The 13,614-nt window shown below is 48.9% G+C and overlaps 1 protein-coding gene across 3 annotated transcripts in view; it reads left to right on the top strand.

The window, feature by feature from the left end:
- RHBDF1 (rhomboid 5 homolog 1) overlaps nt 1–13,614 on the top strand; it is a 488,528-nt gene that overhangs the window by 370,521 nt on the left and 104,393 nt on the right. For all 3 annotated transcript variants that reach the window (XM_078663071.1, XM_078663072.1, XM_078663073.1), the window contains one exon: nt 6,044–6,204. In XM_078663071.1, coding sequence (XP_078519197.1) covers nt 6,044–6,204 — 161 coding nt within the window. The remainder of the gene's footprint in view (nt 1–6,043; nt 6,205–13,614) is intronic.

Here is a 13,614-nt window from a genome sequence, read left to right as displayed (position 1 = left end):
ATCCATTGCCTACAAAAAGACGTCAAACCTATAAAGGCGCGAACATCCTTCTGAGTGCGAGGGACTGGAGTATCTAGGATTGCTTGAATTCGATCTGGTGTCAATGCACGGCCCTCCTTAGACAAAAGATGACCGAGGTAGGTCACCTTTGGTCTACAATATTGCAGCTTTTTCTTCGAAACTTTATGATTATGTTTGGCCAGGAAGGAAAGCAAAGAAAAGGTACTCTTCTCACATTGTTCTGGCGTGTCTGCAGCTAGTAAAATATCGTCTACATATTGAATGAGAACCACTCCCTCTTGTAAGTCAAAAGAATCAAGCTGTCTTTTTAATGCCTGACTATAAATGCTAGGACTTTCAGTATAGCCTTGAGGAATTCGACAGAATCTGTACGATTTATTATTTAATGTAAAGCCGAATAGATATCGACTGTCAGGATGTACAGGGATCGAAAAGAAGGCATTCTTCAAATCGATAACTGTAAAAGTAGTTGCCGTCGATGGAACCAACGTAAGCAACGTGGTGATGTCAGACACCACTGGGTACTGAGGCACTACTATCTTGTTTATTTCCCTCAAATCAATAATGAAACGGTAAACCTTGGCATCTGTATCTCTTTTAAGAATCGGTAAAATTGGACTATTGCAAACATTGTAAGGAACTTCCTCGACTACTCCTGCCGAAATCAAATCATTTACAATGTGTATTAAAGCAAGTTCACCTTCTCTAGAAATCTTATATTGCGGGACACGTGGCAGAGATACTCCCTCCTTTACAGTAATACGCACTGGGGGAATTATCATTCGTCCTACATCCGTGTCAGAAGTGGCCCACAATGTTTTTGGTAAGGAGGCCAGAACTTCAGATTCATGGACAAAACACACTCGCTCAAAATCTGGGTAATTCTCATTCAGCACAACTCGCACTCCTTCTGGGGCACAGCGAATGGTAGCTCGAAAGTGTTTTAACATATCGAGTCCAATAATATTATCGGGTGTATTTGGAGACAACAAAAAGGGACAAGGGGCAGCAAATTTATCAACATGAAAGGCTACTGGTTGAGACAGTGGGCTAGAAGTAGGTGTTCCATCGAACCCTATTGCTGTAATTACCTCGCCAGACAGGGGAGCCCTTGGAACCAAGTATTTGGACAAAGCGCTACGAGTAGCTCCTGTATCGACCAGAAATTGGTCAGTAGAACCCAAAACATGTGCTTCTATGTATGGACCCCTCTGATCAACTGGTACCTCAACCGATTCCACACCCCATCCTACGCAATCCTATGCGTAATGCTCATCCTGTAGTTCAGCAGGACCACCCTCATTTATCTGATATTGATTGCGATTATCAAACGTATTATAATCTGACTGACCACGACCCCTTGCTCCATATCCTCCACGATCATTCGTGCCATAACCTCCTCGATCATTCGTGCCATAACCTCCTCTTGACCCTCCATAATAATTCCTAGATCTCCCACTTCCTCGTCCCCTCAAATTACGCTGCTCTCGAAACACCGGACAGTCTGCAATCCAATGCCCAAACTGTTTGCAGTATGCACATTGATTCACAGAAATGTCAGAACGAGGGGGAGGAGCATTACTGTATGATCCTCGCCCTCCTCTATTGTTCCCTCTCGTAGCCTGAACCTGAGCTAACATTACCTTCGTCTTCAAATCCTTCGCCTTCTTATCACTACTTTCTTTCGCCTCTAATTCCTGTCTTTCATAATATTGAGCCATAGTCAATAAAGAAGCAGGGGTTGCTGTGGTCCATGAACTTTCACTCGCTTTTAATCGTTTCGCAATCTCCGGTAGGAGATTAGCTACATACTTATCAACGAATAGATGCCTGCCAGTATCTTCTGTCAATAATTGACCACTGTAATCATGGAACGCTTCCTCGAAGCGAGAGAAAAAATCAGAAACTGATTCATCCGCTTTCTGCTTACACGAGGCTAATATAGTCCAATCAATCTTTTTAGCGGGAGCAAGAGTCTTTAGTTTTGTTAGTATGGCACCTGGAAGATCTAATATTAATTGACACGGTTTACATGCTGGTTCTCTATCTAAATCAGCCTGAACAATATCTTTCCAAGTGGCCCCGAGAGTCGTCTGGTCATCAAACCTACAAATTACTCTCCACATATCAGGGGGCAATATCAACCCGAAAAATAGATCAATATCAACTAACGTCATGATACATGAAGAAATTGCACTTTCAACATTTTCATAAAAAGCCGCAGGGTTTTTACGGGGATCAGGTAACGCATTCTTAAGCGCCATAACATCTGCTCTATTCCAAGGCGTATAAACCCAATTATATACAAAATACCCTTTCGCGTCTTTGGAGCTTTTATCATCATCTGTGCCATCCCCTTTATGAGGGACATATAAAGGCGCAGCTTCTCGCATAGGTCTAACATTAATCGCAGCGATCTTATCTGTTTCAAAGATAGGGCATTCTTTGGATATCCCCGTCGCTCCGGACGTAGACGAATTCTTCGATTTGTCCAACTCCCGTAGCCGTGTCGTCTCACTACGCAGTTCAAGCAAACGCTTGAAGAAGTCGTCCGCATCTGAAAGAACAAAAAGACCTTTACGAAAATTCTCACGAGCCTTAGATATCTCCTTAGGTTCTAACTCGAGAGAATATTTTCTATATCGCTCAACAACTTCATCTCCAAAATGATCTAAAAAATACAGTCGTTCCTTATCAGACCACTGTTCCATTTGTTTAGTAACATCAGAAACAGTAACAGTATTACTATTTAGCTTTCGCGCAATCGAGCGCAATTCCGTAGCTCGTTCCGTATATAACCTGGTACGCTGTGTTCGATCACTATCCTCGTCCGAGTCCTCGTTCGGAGCCGTAGGTGCGACGTACGGGGGCGGACAACGATCTAGTAATGAAAAATCATCTGTTTCATTAGTAAGGACTGGATAGAGAGGACGCCTGATAGGGAATTGACCATTAACCTGTAGATTACGTTCTCGTCTCTCCCTCTCTTTCTTTTCCTGTAACTCCTTCTCCTGTAGCTGTAAAGCTTTGTCATGTGCAGCCTTCCGCTGCACTTTCTCCGCCAAGGCTTCCTCACGCTTCGCTCGTTCACGCACCTCTTTCTTTCACGTACGCACACAATCAAACATATCTTGTCTAGACCTTCGCTGAAACAAACACTGCTCGACATACTGTACCTTTCGAAGGTCAAACGACCCATATAGTGGCCACTGTAATTCACGATCAGTCTTAGTATACTTATGCCATAATGTACTATACATTATAGGTGGAATACCGTATTTAACATACATTTCACGATTTGGAGTCCCCTCTGGGGGAGCCGGCTGTTTTTCACTCAATCGATAATTGGTACCATTTTCAGAACAGCACATCCTACGGAGTGTGCTAAAAACAGGCATGTTTCAAAAAGTACCACGAAACCGCGATACTACAAAATGACACCTAATACGGTGCACTATTCAAATCAAATAAATCAGAGAAATATCCCTACATGCCTGCCTATGTGAGGTGCACTTCACATATTCAAATTCAAAATTCAAAGATTCAAAACGTTAGCTAACAGATTCAAATTCAAAATTCAAAGTCTCAAAAAACACAGTAAGTGTCAGTAGACTACCTCACCACTCAAAAGCTTACCAATTTTCTTTTCAAACGTCCAAAGTCCAACTGCCAAGTTCTGTGGTCGAATCAGCCAAAACGGCACATCACGACAATCCAAGATCAGAATCTCAGTCGAAGACCGGCGCCACCTGGAAGGTCAGATCGGAAGGAAGGGAAAACACACCGTGGGTGCCGAGACTCGGGTCACTCAATGGCAGCGATCGCGTCCATGGCGAGTTTCCTAACCTTCGTCACGACCTCTCCTTCGGGCCTCCGAGTCGCCGATGAGTCCCTTCGTGGTCGCCAATTCTGGTGTTGGGTTCAAATCAGGCCTACATACTCTGCTAAACTCTCGAACACCTTAGTATAGAAGTTGGCACGGACACTGGAAAAGGTAAAAGACAATTTTATTAAGACCCCATGGGGTGGTGATACATTCCTACAGCACCCTTCGGTAATGTAAGAAGTAGCACACCGAACATCGGTGCGCGACCTCTTTTATATGGTTTAATAGCAATAAAAAGATAGGCGGTTACAAGTTACACATTTTAGGTACATATAAGGTCATTTTTGGAACACAGCCAACATGTGGGAGGAGTTTCAACAGCACTGGTCAGTTAGCGTGAACATTCCTGAAGAGTGACCAATTGGTGCGAAATGCGCATGTGCGCTTGACCAGTACTAAAAATAGCCTGTTGCCGAGCAAACTAGTGACCATGGGTATCGAGAAAGGACGAAAGGGCACACTGACCACGAGGCAGCATGTTCATAGGAAACGGAAGGCAGAAGGATTCAAAATGGCCCCCGTTCGTTTTGGTCAAGTTAACAGAAAAGACCGTGTAGCTGCGCTAAACGCTAACTCAGGAGCTGCCAAAACACGACAGTGGGGGTCTTTTTTTTACATTTACAAGGACCTGGAAGCTTCTCCAGCAATAGCAAAACAACTTTGCTAAAAAACATGACAAAACAATCCCTGACAGAGTCAAAAGGCTGCTGGCTAATAAGAGACCCATTGTGTTTACCAATGACTGCTTCCGATTGGATGTTCTGACGTCTGACACATTGAAACATGTGCAATCTTCTTTTTGTTGCTGGGGATTCTAACACCTTAATTAACATATTGCTCCATTTTCTTTAACAGATTTTGTGAAAAGTGCTGAGACGTGGGTGCCCGAACTTTGTAACGTGGTTATTGTTTTAACCACTAGTTAAAACAATAATTCATATTGTCAACATATTTAAAACCAAACGTATGTTTCCACACATCTGTGCATCCACCTATGTGTGCTGTCTGTGATTGTCTCCCTGCATATGTGGCCTCTCTGTATGTTTGTGTGCCTTTGTGTTGTGCCCTATGTGCATGCCAATATGCCTATTAGTCTAGGTGCTTAGATGTGGTGCCTTGTAACGTGTAGTAGGGGCGGGCACTCGCAAAGTCTTACACAAAAGCACACACACATGGTCTCACCCATCCACATGCACACTCACACCCACAATATACTAGCATGCACACATACACCCACCATTCACAAACACATACACATGCTCACATCCATTCACAGCACGTACATATACATACATCCAGATACACACACATGCATCCAACATTCAATAGGAACTTACCTGCCATGGTTTTGACATCGGGTGGTGGGAGAAGAAGCAGAAGCCTTAGTGGTTCCTTCAGACTTCAGGGAAGAAAGGGACTGCCGGAAGATCCAGCCTCCTCCTGTCAATGACTGACCTTGTCATGGGTCAGCCAATGAGGAGAAGGCCTTCCCTACCTCATCACTGAATTTGATGGGATCAGTGAGAGTTGGTGACCCCACCCCATACTGTGACAGGGCGTCACTGATTGACACTCGGCTGGGGGCATTTCATAGCTTAAAACTGAAGCTCCCAAGTCTGAGTCTATGGTGATGCGCCCACTCGTAGTAAGGGGCTTTGCAGAGCTGAATGTGGCATGCCCCCAGGGCCGTGAAATCTTCAGCCCAGCAAAGTTTGGGTCAGACAGACAGGCGCCTGCGCATTTAGCGCATGACCTTTCTCAGCCTGAGAGGCACTCTTTTAGCTTTGCAAAAGGGTCGGGCGACCCTCTCCTTCCTTAATGACTGGTGCTAGGGGGTATAAATCTATGTTGCTGTGCAAGGTGTCTGTTGATCTGTGCACGGATGTCTGTAGGCATGTTGCTTCTTATTCAGTAAGGTGTTCCTCTGTACTGTGTGTTTCTTGTCTGCTTTCATTACACAAAAGGCTGCCCTTTTGGCTTTGACAGATCCATTTCTTCAAATGACTGTTAGTTTTATTTGCTGGTAGAACATATTCCAGGTCTCAAAAAAACTTCACTTTCAGGTTAATTTCTTTACAGCCCAGTGCACTGGGTCGAATCCTTTGTTACTCAGCGTCTCTTTCTGTATCTCACTAGGAAGGCGTCTTACACGAGGAGCTGTCGACTTACCCGGACGAGGTGTTTGAATCTCCGTCTGAGGCCGCCATCAAGGAATCCGAGTTAACAATAAAGGATCAGATTGAACTGACTGGAAGTGCCTTGGAAAAAAGTGAACTTGAAAAAAGTCACTTAATGCTGTAAGTCTGTTTACAGTGGTGGCATGCCACAATATGTACCTTTTGCATTAAGTTTGTTTAAATACCATGGGGCATATCAGCAACAACCGGCAATAATTATCGCTAATCGCACTTAGCGCTAGGATAATTATCGCTGGATTCTATCGCGGAGATAGCGTGCTATCAGCAACGCTTATCTCCAAAGCGATAGAAATCCAAGCGTTAGCTACAAAACTGTGAGATTATCGCTGGAAATCCAGTGGGAGTCAGAGTCAGAGTCAAAAACACTTTATTCGATTAAATTAAAATCATAAAAGTATGCTATACATTCAAAGTTGATCACTGGGATATACAAAAGAATTTTTATATAAACAACGTTAAAACAAGAGACATTATGTGCAAATTTCCAATAGTACCAAGATATATTTACAAGGATTTTACAAAGAATTTACATCATATTTACACTGTCTATATTTTCCTACAAAATTTCACTTCATTTACACAGGTTGTACTAAGGGGTTTGCTGGATGATCTATTTATAGTAATATTTACAAGCCTATAATACAATCATTTTATAGTGCTACCCTGACAGGGCGTACGGTTTTTTACAAAAACTAAATCAGGTAGTCGGTGATTGAAGTCTTTTTCGTCTGGACCTAATAGACGTTGTAAGAAAATTTGCTACCCCATACATAATTTTTTTTATTTTTTTATTTTTTTTATTTTTTTTATTTTATTTACCACAAAACAGCAAAGTACATATCGTAAACAGCCATTCGCCTACATCCCTTCTCGGGCCGGCAGTAGTTCAAATTATCTTATCAGCGATTCCTGGCCTAGATCAACAGAATAAAGCCGACATCATATCAACCAAGCGTTCAGCCAGGGTCAGGCCCTCTCCAGCTAGCCAATACTTTCGATAGTGTGTTGTGCGTTGCTGATACATGGACAATTCTAACCAATTTTAACTTTTTCTCCCAACCTTCCCCCCATCCCGAAAACCCCCACTCCTCCCCAACAATTCCCCAATCAGTGCTCCTCAAGTGTGGTAGTGTATAGGCTAAGGATGTGTTGTGGCTTACGTTGCGCGCTACCTTTCATGGCTCCAAGTGATCCCTCCCAGGTCCCCACGCACCCGGGGGTGCCGCTCCTCCCACCTAACTGAGTCGCGCTGCTGTGTAAGTGACTACCCTGATTGTCTCACCCCGGGTCCAGGTGCGGGTCGCGCCCCTGCCCCTCCCCCTCCTCTGCTGCCGGGTCATCTTCGTCCGTCCTAGAAGTCAAGTAAACTTGGTACAGTCCCCAGAAGTTCTTGGGTCGACTCCGGGGCGGTAGCAGCTCACTGTAAATCTCTGCTTGTGTGTTGCAGAACGTCATGCTATGTACCCAACGTTTCAATGTCGGGAGGGGGCCCCTCATCCAGCAACATGCTATGACACGTTTGGCAAGTAACATGCCCATGCTGACCATTTTCCTCACTGACACCGGCACCTTCTTTGTGTATCCTAGCAGGGCGAGTGCCGGGTCCATGGTTAGGTTCACTTCCACAATAGTGCTCATTTCCGCAAAGATCCCGGACCAAAATCTTTGAATGCCCGGGCACAACCACGCTAAATGTAAGAAGTCAGCCACTGGGGCGCGGCACCTTTCGCAGCCCGGCGTGTCTCGAAGACCGTACCTGTGTAGCCTTTCCGGCGTATAATACACTCGCTGTAAAAATTTAAAGTGGACCAGGCGGTGTCGCCCGTTCAGCGATATCCGCCTTGAGGCCGCACAGCAGTATGCCCACATACCGTCATCTATGTGGGCATCCAGGTCGGTTTGCCAGGCCAAGCGTGCCCTCGTGTACTGTAGCGCCGTGTGTCCATGCCCTATCTTATAAAGTTTAGAGATCATTTTCTGCGGCGCCTCGGTGGCGATGACATAAACCAGTTCTGGGATCTCAGGGGGTTCCGCCATGTCGGGGCCTAGAAGGTCTAGAAAGGCACTACGAACCCTATGATACTGAAAGCGCTGTAGTAACGAGGGACTCTCCCTCCCTTGTGACAGTTGATCCCATGTCTTAACCGCGCCATCCTTGAAGAGGTCTCCCAGAGTGTGTGCGCCTAGTTCACTAAGGGCCCTGTGAACGCCCGGTTCCGTCAGCGTGGGGAGCCATAGCGCCCAATGTATCGGCATATTAGGTGCGTACATCAGCTCTTTATCTTGCCTCTGCATTATGGAGTGCCAGGCATGGTTAGTAGACAGTAGGGAGTCCAGTGTTCCCACCCTACGGTCCCTAGGGCCGCAGATCGTCGCTGGGAGCGGGGTGGGGTCTGCAAATAACCTCTCCAGAATCACATGCGGTATGTCCTGTTTTCCATGAATCCAAGTGTGGAGGTGCGAGGCCTGCGCTATCCTGTAATAGCGCTCCATATCAGGCGCCGCCAGCCCCGCTTGCTCGTATGGCAGCTGGAGGACCTTCCACTGCACTCTAGGTTGCTTCCCGGCCCAGGCCAGACGCACTAGAAGCTTGTCTAAGGTTTTAAAGAAGGTTCTGGAGAGGACAATCGGGATATTATTAAAGAGGAACAAAAACCTCGGCAGAACCACCATTTTTATCAAAGCAATTCGTCCCATCAATGACAGCGGGAGCTTAATCCAGAGTTCCACGTCATCTGCGAGTTTGCTATAGGCAGTACCGTAATTTTCCCTCAGCATAATTTCGGGATCCGTATGTATCCAAATGCCCAGATACCGTATCGGCTCCGTGGACCATTGAAGCGGATACTCCATCTCGAAGGGTTCGGTAACAGGGGTCAGGGGAAAGGCCACTGATTTGGACCAGTTGACTTTCAACCCCGAGAGCGCTCCAAAACATACAACCTCCCTCAGTACCGACGCAAGATTGTTCCCGGGATTCCTGACATACAGCAGAGTGTCGTCTGCATATGTGGAGATGCCGATCTTGTATGTGGGATAGTTGATGGCCTCATAAGAGTGATACTCCCGGATCGCGCACGCCAGAGGCTCCGCAACCAGAGCGTAGAGTAGCGGCGAGAGGGGGCATCCCTGTCTCGTGCCTCTGCTGATGAAAAACGGCTCCGAAACTGCATCGCCCAGCCTGACTCGTGCAGTGGGTTTGTGGTAAAGCGCACTCAGGAGCTGGAGAAAGAGATCTCCTAGTCCCATCTTCGCAAGCACCCTACGCATGAATGCCCACTCCACAGAGTCGAACGCCTTTTCCATGTCTAGAAAGACTGCTATGGCCTTGGTGTCATGTTTAGTGTGCTGGATGGCTCCCATCACTGTGCGAATGTTGTACGTGAGGTTCCGAGCAGGAATAAATCCCGCTTGCTCTGGGGCCACCAATTCAGGGGCCACGAGTGCCAACCTGGTCGCCAGCACCTTAGCATATAGCTTGCCGTCCACATTGAGAAGGGACAGAGGGCGGTATGAGCCCGGAAGATCATGTGGTTTGCCCGGCTTCAATATCGTAACGATGAGGGCCTCTCTCAGAGAAGGCGGCATGGCGCCTGTCTCACAAATTTCATCAAAGAGGCTGGAGAGGTAGGGCAATAACTTATCTTTGTATGCCTTGTAGAAGGTCACAGTTAACCCATCTGTCCCGGGGGCGCTCTCAGACCTCATGTCATCCAGGGCGTCCGATATCTCCTCCCGGAGGATGGGAGACATCAAGAAGTCTCGCTGCCAGTTCTCGAGAAACGGCATTTTAATATAGCTTAAATAGTTGTCAATTTGATCCTCTACCCCGGAAACCTTGTTAGTGTAGAGCTCCTCGTAAAAGCCCCTGAATTCCGCTAGAATGTCCTCCTCCGCCGTTAGCAGCGTACCCTCCGCCGATTGTAACTCTGTAACCACCTGCTTACGCCTGGCGCCCTTCATTATTCTGGCTAACAGCGAGCCCGGTCGATCTCCCTCACCATAAGCGCGCGCCGCCGCATACTTTCCTAGGTGCTTAACTTCTCTGTCCGCCTCCTCGTGGTACTCTTTCAGGAGTTCCTGCAGTGTCCCATCCCCTGTGGGGGTCTGACCCGTCAGTTGTTGTCGCTCGCGCTCTGCTAATTGCCCCTCTAGATGTGTCAGCCTGCGTCTGATGTCCTTCAGGACCCTGGAATGCTTAGCCATGACTATCCCCCTGATATACACCTTAAAAGTCTCCCATATCATCCCGAAGCTGTCGACCGTGCCTAGGTTAGTATCGAAAAACACATCTATTTCCTCCCCTAGCTCGGCCCTGAACGTTTCATCCAGCAGGGAATATGGTGGGAAGCGCCACGTGAACGGGGGTATCCTCCGCCTGGGAGTGTTAAACACCAACAATATAGGGGAGTGGTCCGATAGCGTACGGGGGAGCACCTTACAACCCTTCACCTGCGCCAGCAGCGGGGGAGTGGACAACCAATAGTCTATTCTGGTGTGTATGTCATGGTACGCAGAGTAATGTGTGTATCCCCCTCTATCTCGGTGTCTATCCCTCCAGACATCCACCAGCCCCAGTCTCACCATTTCAGCTTGCATTTGCTGCGCAGCTGCGGCCGGGCGACGAGGCGACCCCGCCGACCTATCCAGCTCCGGGCTAAAAACAAAGTTAAAGTCTCCCCCCCACAGCATTCTATCTGAGGGCCACTCAGCACAGTGTCCCGCGATTGCTGCGTAGAAGTCCGGGGAGTCGTAATTCGGGCCGTACACATTCATGACCAGCAGAGTATGTCCCTTACCCGTACACTTGCTGAGTACAAACCTCCCTTCCGGATCAGCTATCAACAGTGTGAGGGACAATTTAGACTTTGGATTGACCCAAGTGAGTACCCCCCTTGCATGTGAGGTGAAGCCAGCATAAGTAGAATTACCCTGAAGGCCCCTATGCGTGAGCATCCTGCTGTTGTTGGGTAAGTGAGTTTCTTGCAGCAGGGCTAGGTCTATATGATGCCTTTGGAGATAGTGTAACACCTTACGGAGTTTCCGATAGTCGTTTAATCCCCTCACATTCCACGTCAGGGCCTTCAGTGTCTCTGTGTCACTCAGTAAATCTTCATGTGGTGTGTCTGCCATATGTAGTGCAGCAACATAGCATATGCGTCGCAAGTGTATTTACTGCCTTTCGTCGCAGACAGCAACTGCCAAACATCACAGTGAGTAGTAACATTGCGGAGCACGCTAAGAACCCCCCCTCAAACATATCTGAACCCCAAACTCCCGCTTCCCCCCGCCTCCCACAGTCAACCAACCCCAACCTGGTATGACCGAAGCCCCCGTGTCCCTCCCTCCCACCCACATTCAAACCCATGCAACAATTCCCCATACCAGCTCTATCCGAGCCGTAGCCGCAGTGAGCGCTGGGGCAGAGGTAGCCTGTGTAATCCTTTAGCCGACCACTTCCCTTCCGGGACTACCAGACAGTGTCCTTCAGCTTGCCCCTTCGCCAGCGCCCCGTTAATAAAATGCAGCGGTGTCCGCTAAGCACAATAGTTCCCCGTTGTGTGTAAGGTCTCACCCCTCCACTCCCCCGCTCTCAATGTCCTTAGTTCTCTCCCATATCGTGCATTTGGGAGCCAAGTCTCGCCTATGGGATTTCCAGGAGTGTAAACGCAACCCCCCAGCGGCCCCAATTCAAAACATACAGATCTCACTCACAGTTCAGCTTGCAATAGTCTAGGGCCTGTTTCAGGTTACTCCGAGAGGCCATTCCCCATCAGTCCAATGAGGGGATTCGGTGGTGCTGAAGCGAACGGAGGTCCTTAGTGTACTGCATTCCGCCCTCTACTCCTCAGTCTTGTTCCTCTAGGTCCCCATTGCTGGTCCGCTCCGCCGTGTGTGGTGCTGGACTCCCCCGGGAATCTTTCATCCAAACCTTTAGGGATTTTTGCAGTTCTTTGGGATCAGTGAAGAAATGCGAGTGACCCTGCCTGTTGATGCGCAGCCTCGCTGGGTATAACATGGCGTAGTCCAGGCCCAGTTCTCTAAGTTGCTGTTTGTACGGGGCAAATCTTCGTCTCTCCTCCTGGACTTCTCACGGGCTGCTCGGAGGGCTGCGTCCCTATCCCTGTAATTTAACAATTTCGCTATAATCGGTCTAGGGTTGGCGCCCGGGGGAGGCCTTGGTCCGAGGGTGCGATGAGCGCGTTCCACTATAAACATTGGCAAGAAGGTGTCGTCCCCTAGCATCGTCCTCAGGAGCTTCTCAATAAACAGTTCCATCTTGCCCGTTTGGGTTGACTCGGCCACACCCGTGACGCGGATGTTGGATCGCCGGGACCGCGCCTCCAAGTCCTCCGACTTCTCCTGGATTACCTGAAGCAATCTACCAAATTGTTTACGGTCAGTGTCCCATTCAGTTTGCGCCTCCTCTGCCTCTGTCAGTCTGCGTTCCGCCATGTCCAGCCTTTCCGAGTGCTTGTCTACTCTTTCTGACATACGGTCCATCCGATATGACAACGCATCAATCTTGTTTCCAATGGCCGACATGCCCTCCTGTAGGCCTTTCTCCATGGTGGTAAGCATCTCTTTTATTTCGGCACACAGTGAGGGACCCGGGTCAGTAGCCGTGCTTGAAGACTGGGCAGCCGGTTGTTCTGAGTCCTTATGCCTTCGCTGATCAAACGTCAGCTTCGTCTGCGTGCGGTCTCCCTTGCCCATTGTGAATGTTTTTTCGGTGGGAGGCTGTGTCCCACTCCGGCGGAGGCCCCACTGGAGACCGAAGCACTGTGCGTGCACCCACTCTGGCTGCAAGTGGCCTCAGGGGTGCCGTAGACAGGGCAGCGTAGTGCGTGTGTCCTGCTAGGGCCCGTCGACGCCACCTATGTCCGTAGGCCCCTTTAGGTATGATCGGTAAATCGCCCTCCAGACCCCCGGAATGGCCTAGGACGGTGACGAAGGTCCGTTCTCGTGGGGAGGATCCTCCGCCCTCCGGATGCCACTCGCCCCCACGCCAAAGCCCCTCTCTCCTCAGACGTGGGTATGCCCGTCTATCTGGCGCTCAGGCCGATCCTACCTTCGGGGGTGCTCCGCCATCGCCACGTGGTCCGCAACCGGCTCTGTTATTGCACCGGTGCCTCCCCCGCCGCCCTCTTCAGCTCTCAGGTGTCGTGTAGCACCTCCGGTGCGTGATTCCGCAGCGTGGGGCAGCTGGGGGGTCAGCCTCCGCCGGGCTTCGTCAGACCCCTAGTTGACCGCTCGTCGTTGCCGCACGTCGGGTGACGTCGCCCGGCGTCGCCAGCTAGGAAAGACCGGGGATTGGGGCCTGGTCCGGCGTCCGTAGGGTAGTCGGGCAAAGTAAGGTTTCCCCAGCCCGTTTTCCGCCCAAACTGCAGCCGGAGATCCGTTAGGGGTAGGGGCGGCGATATCCGCTGATTTTGCGTAGATTGCACCGCTGTGAGAGGATCTATGCCGGATAGTTGTCGGCGCTGGCTCGGAGCTCCGCTCTTAAGC

The sequence above is a fragment of the Lissotriton helveticus genome, chromosome 10, assembly GCF_964261635.1.
Source record: "Lissotriton helveticus chromosome 10, aLisHel1.1, whole genome shotgun sequence".
Taxonomy (NCBI): domain Eukaryota; kingdom Metazoa; phylum Chordata; class Amphibia; order Caudata; family Salamandridae; genus Lissotriton; species Lissotriton helveticus.
This window is presented reverse-complemented; position numbering and strand designations above follow the sequence as displayed.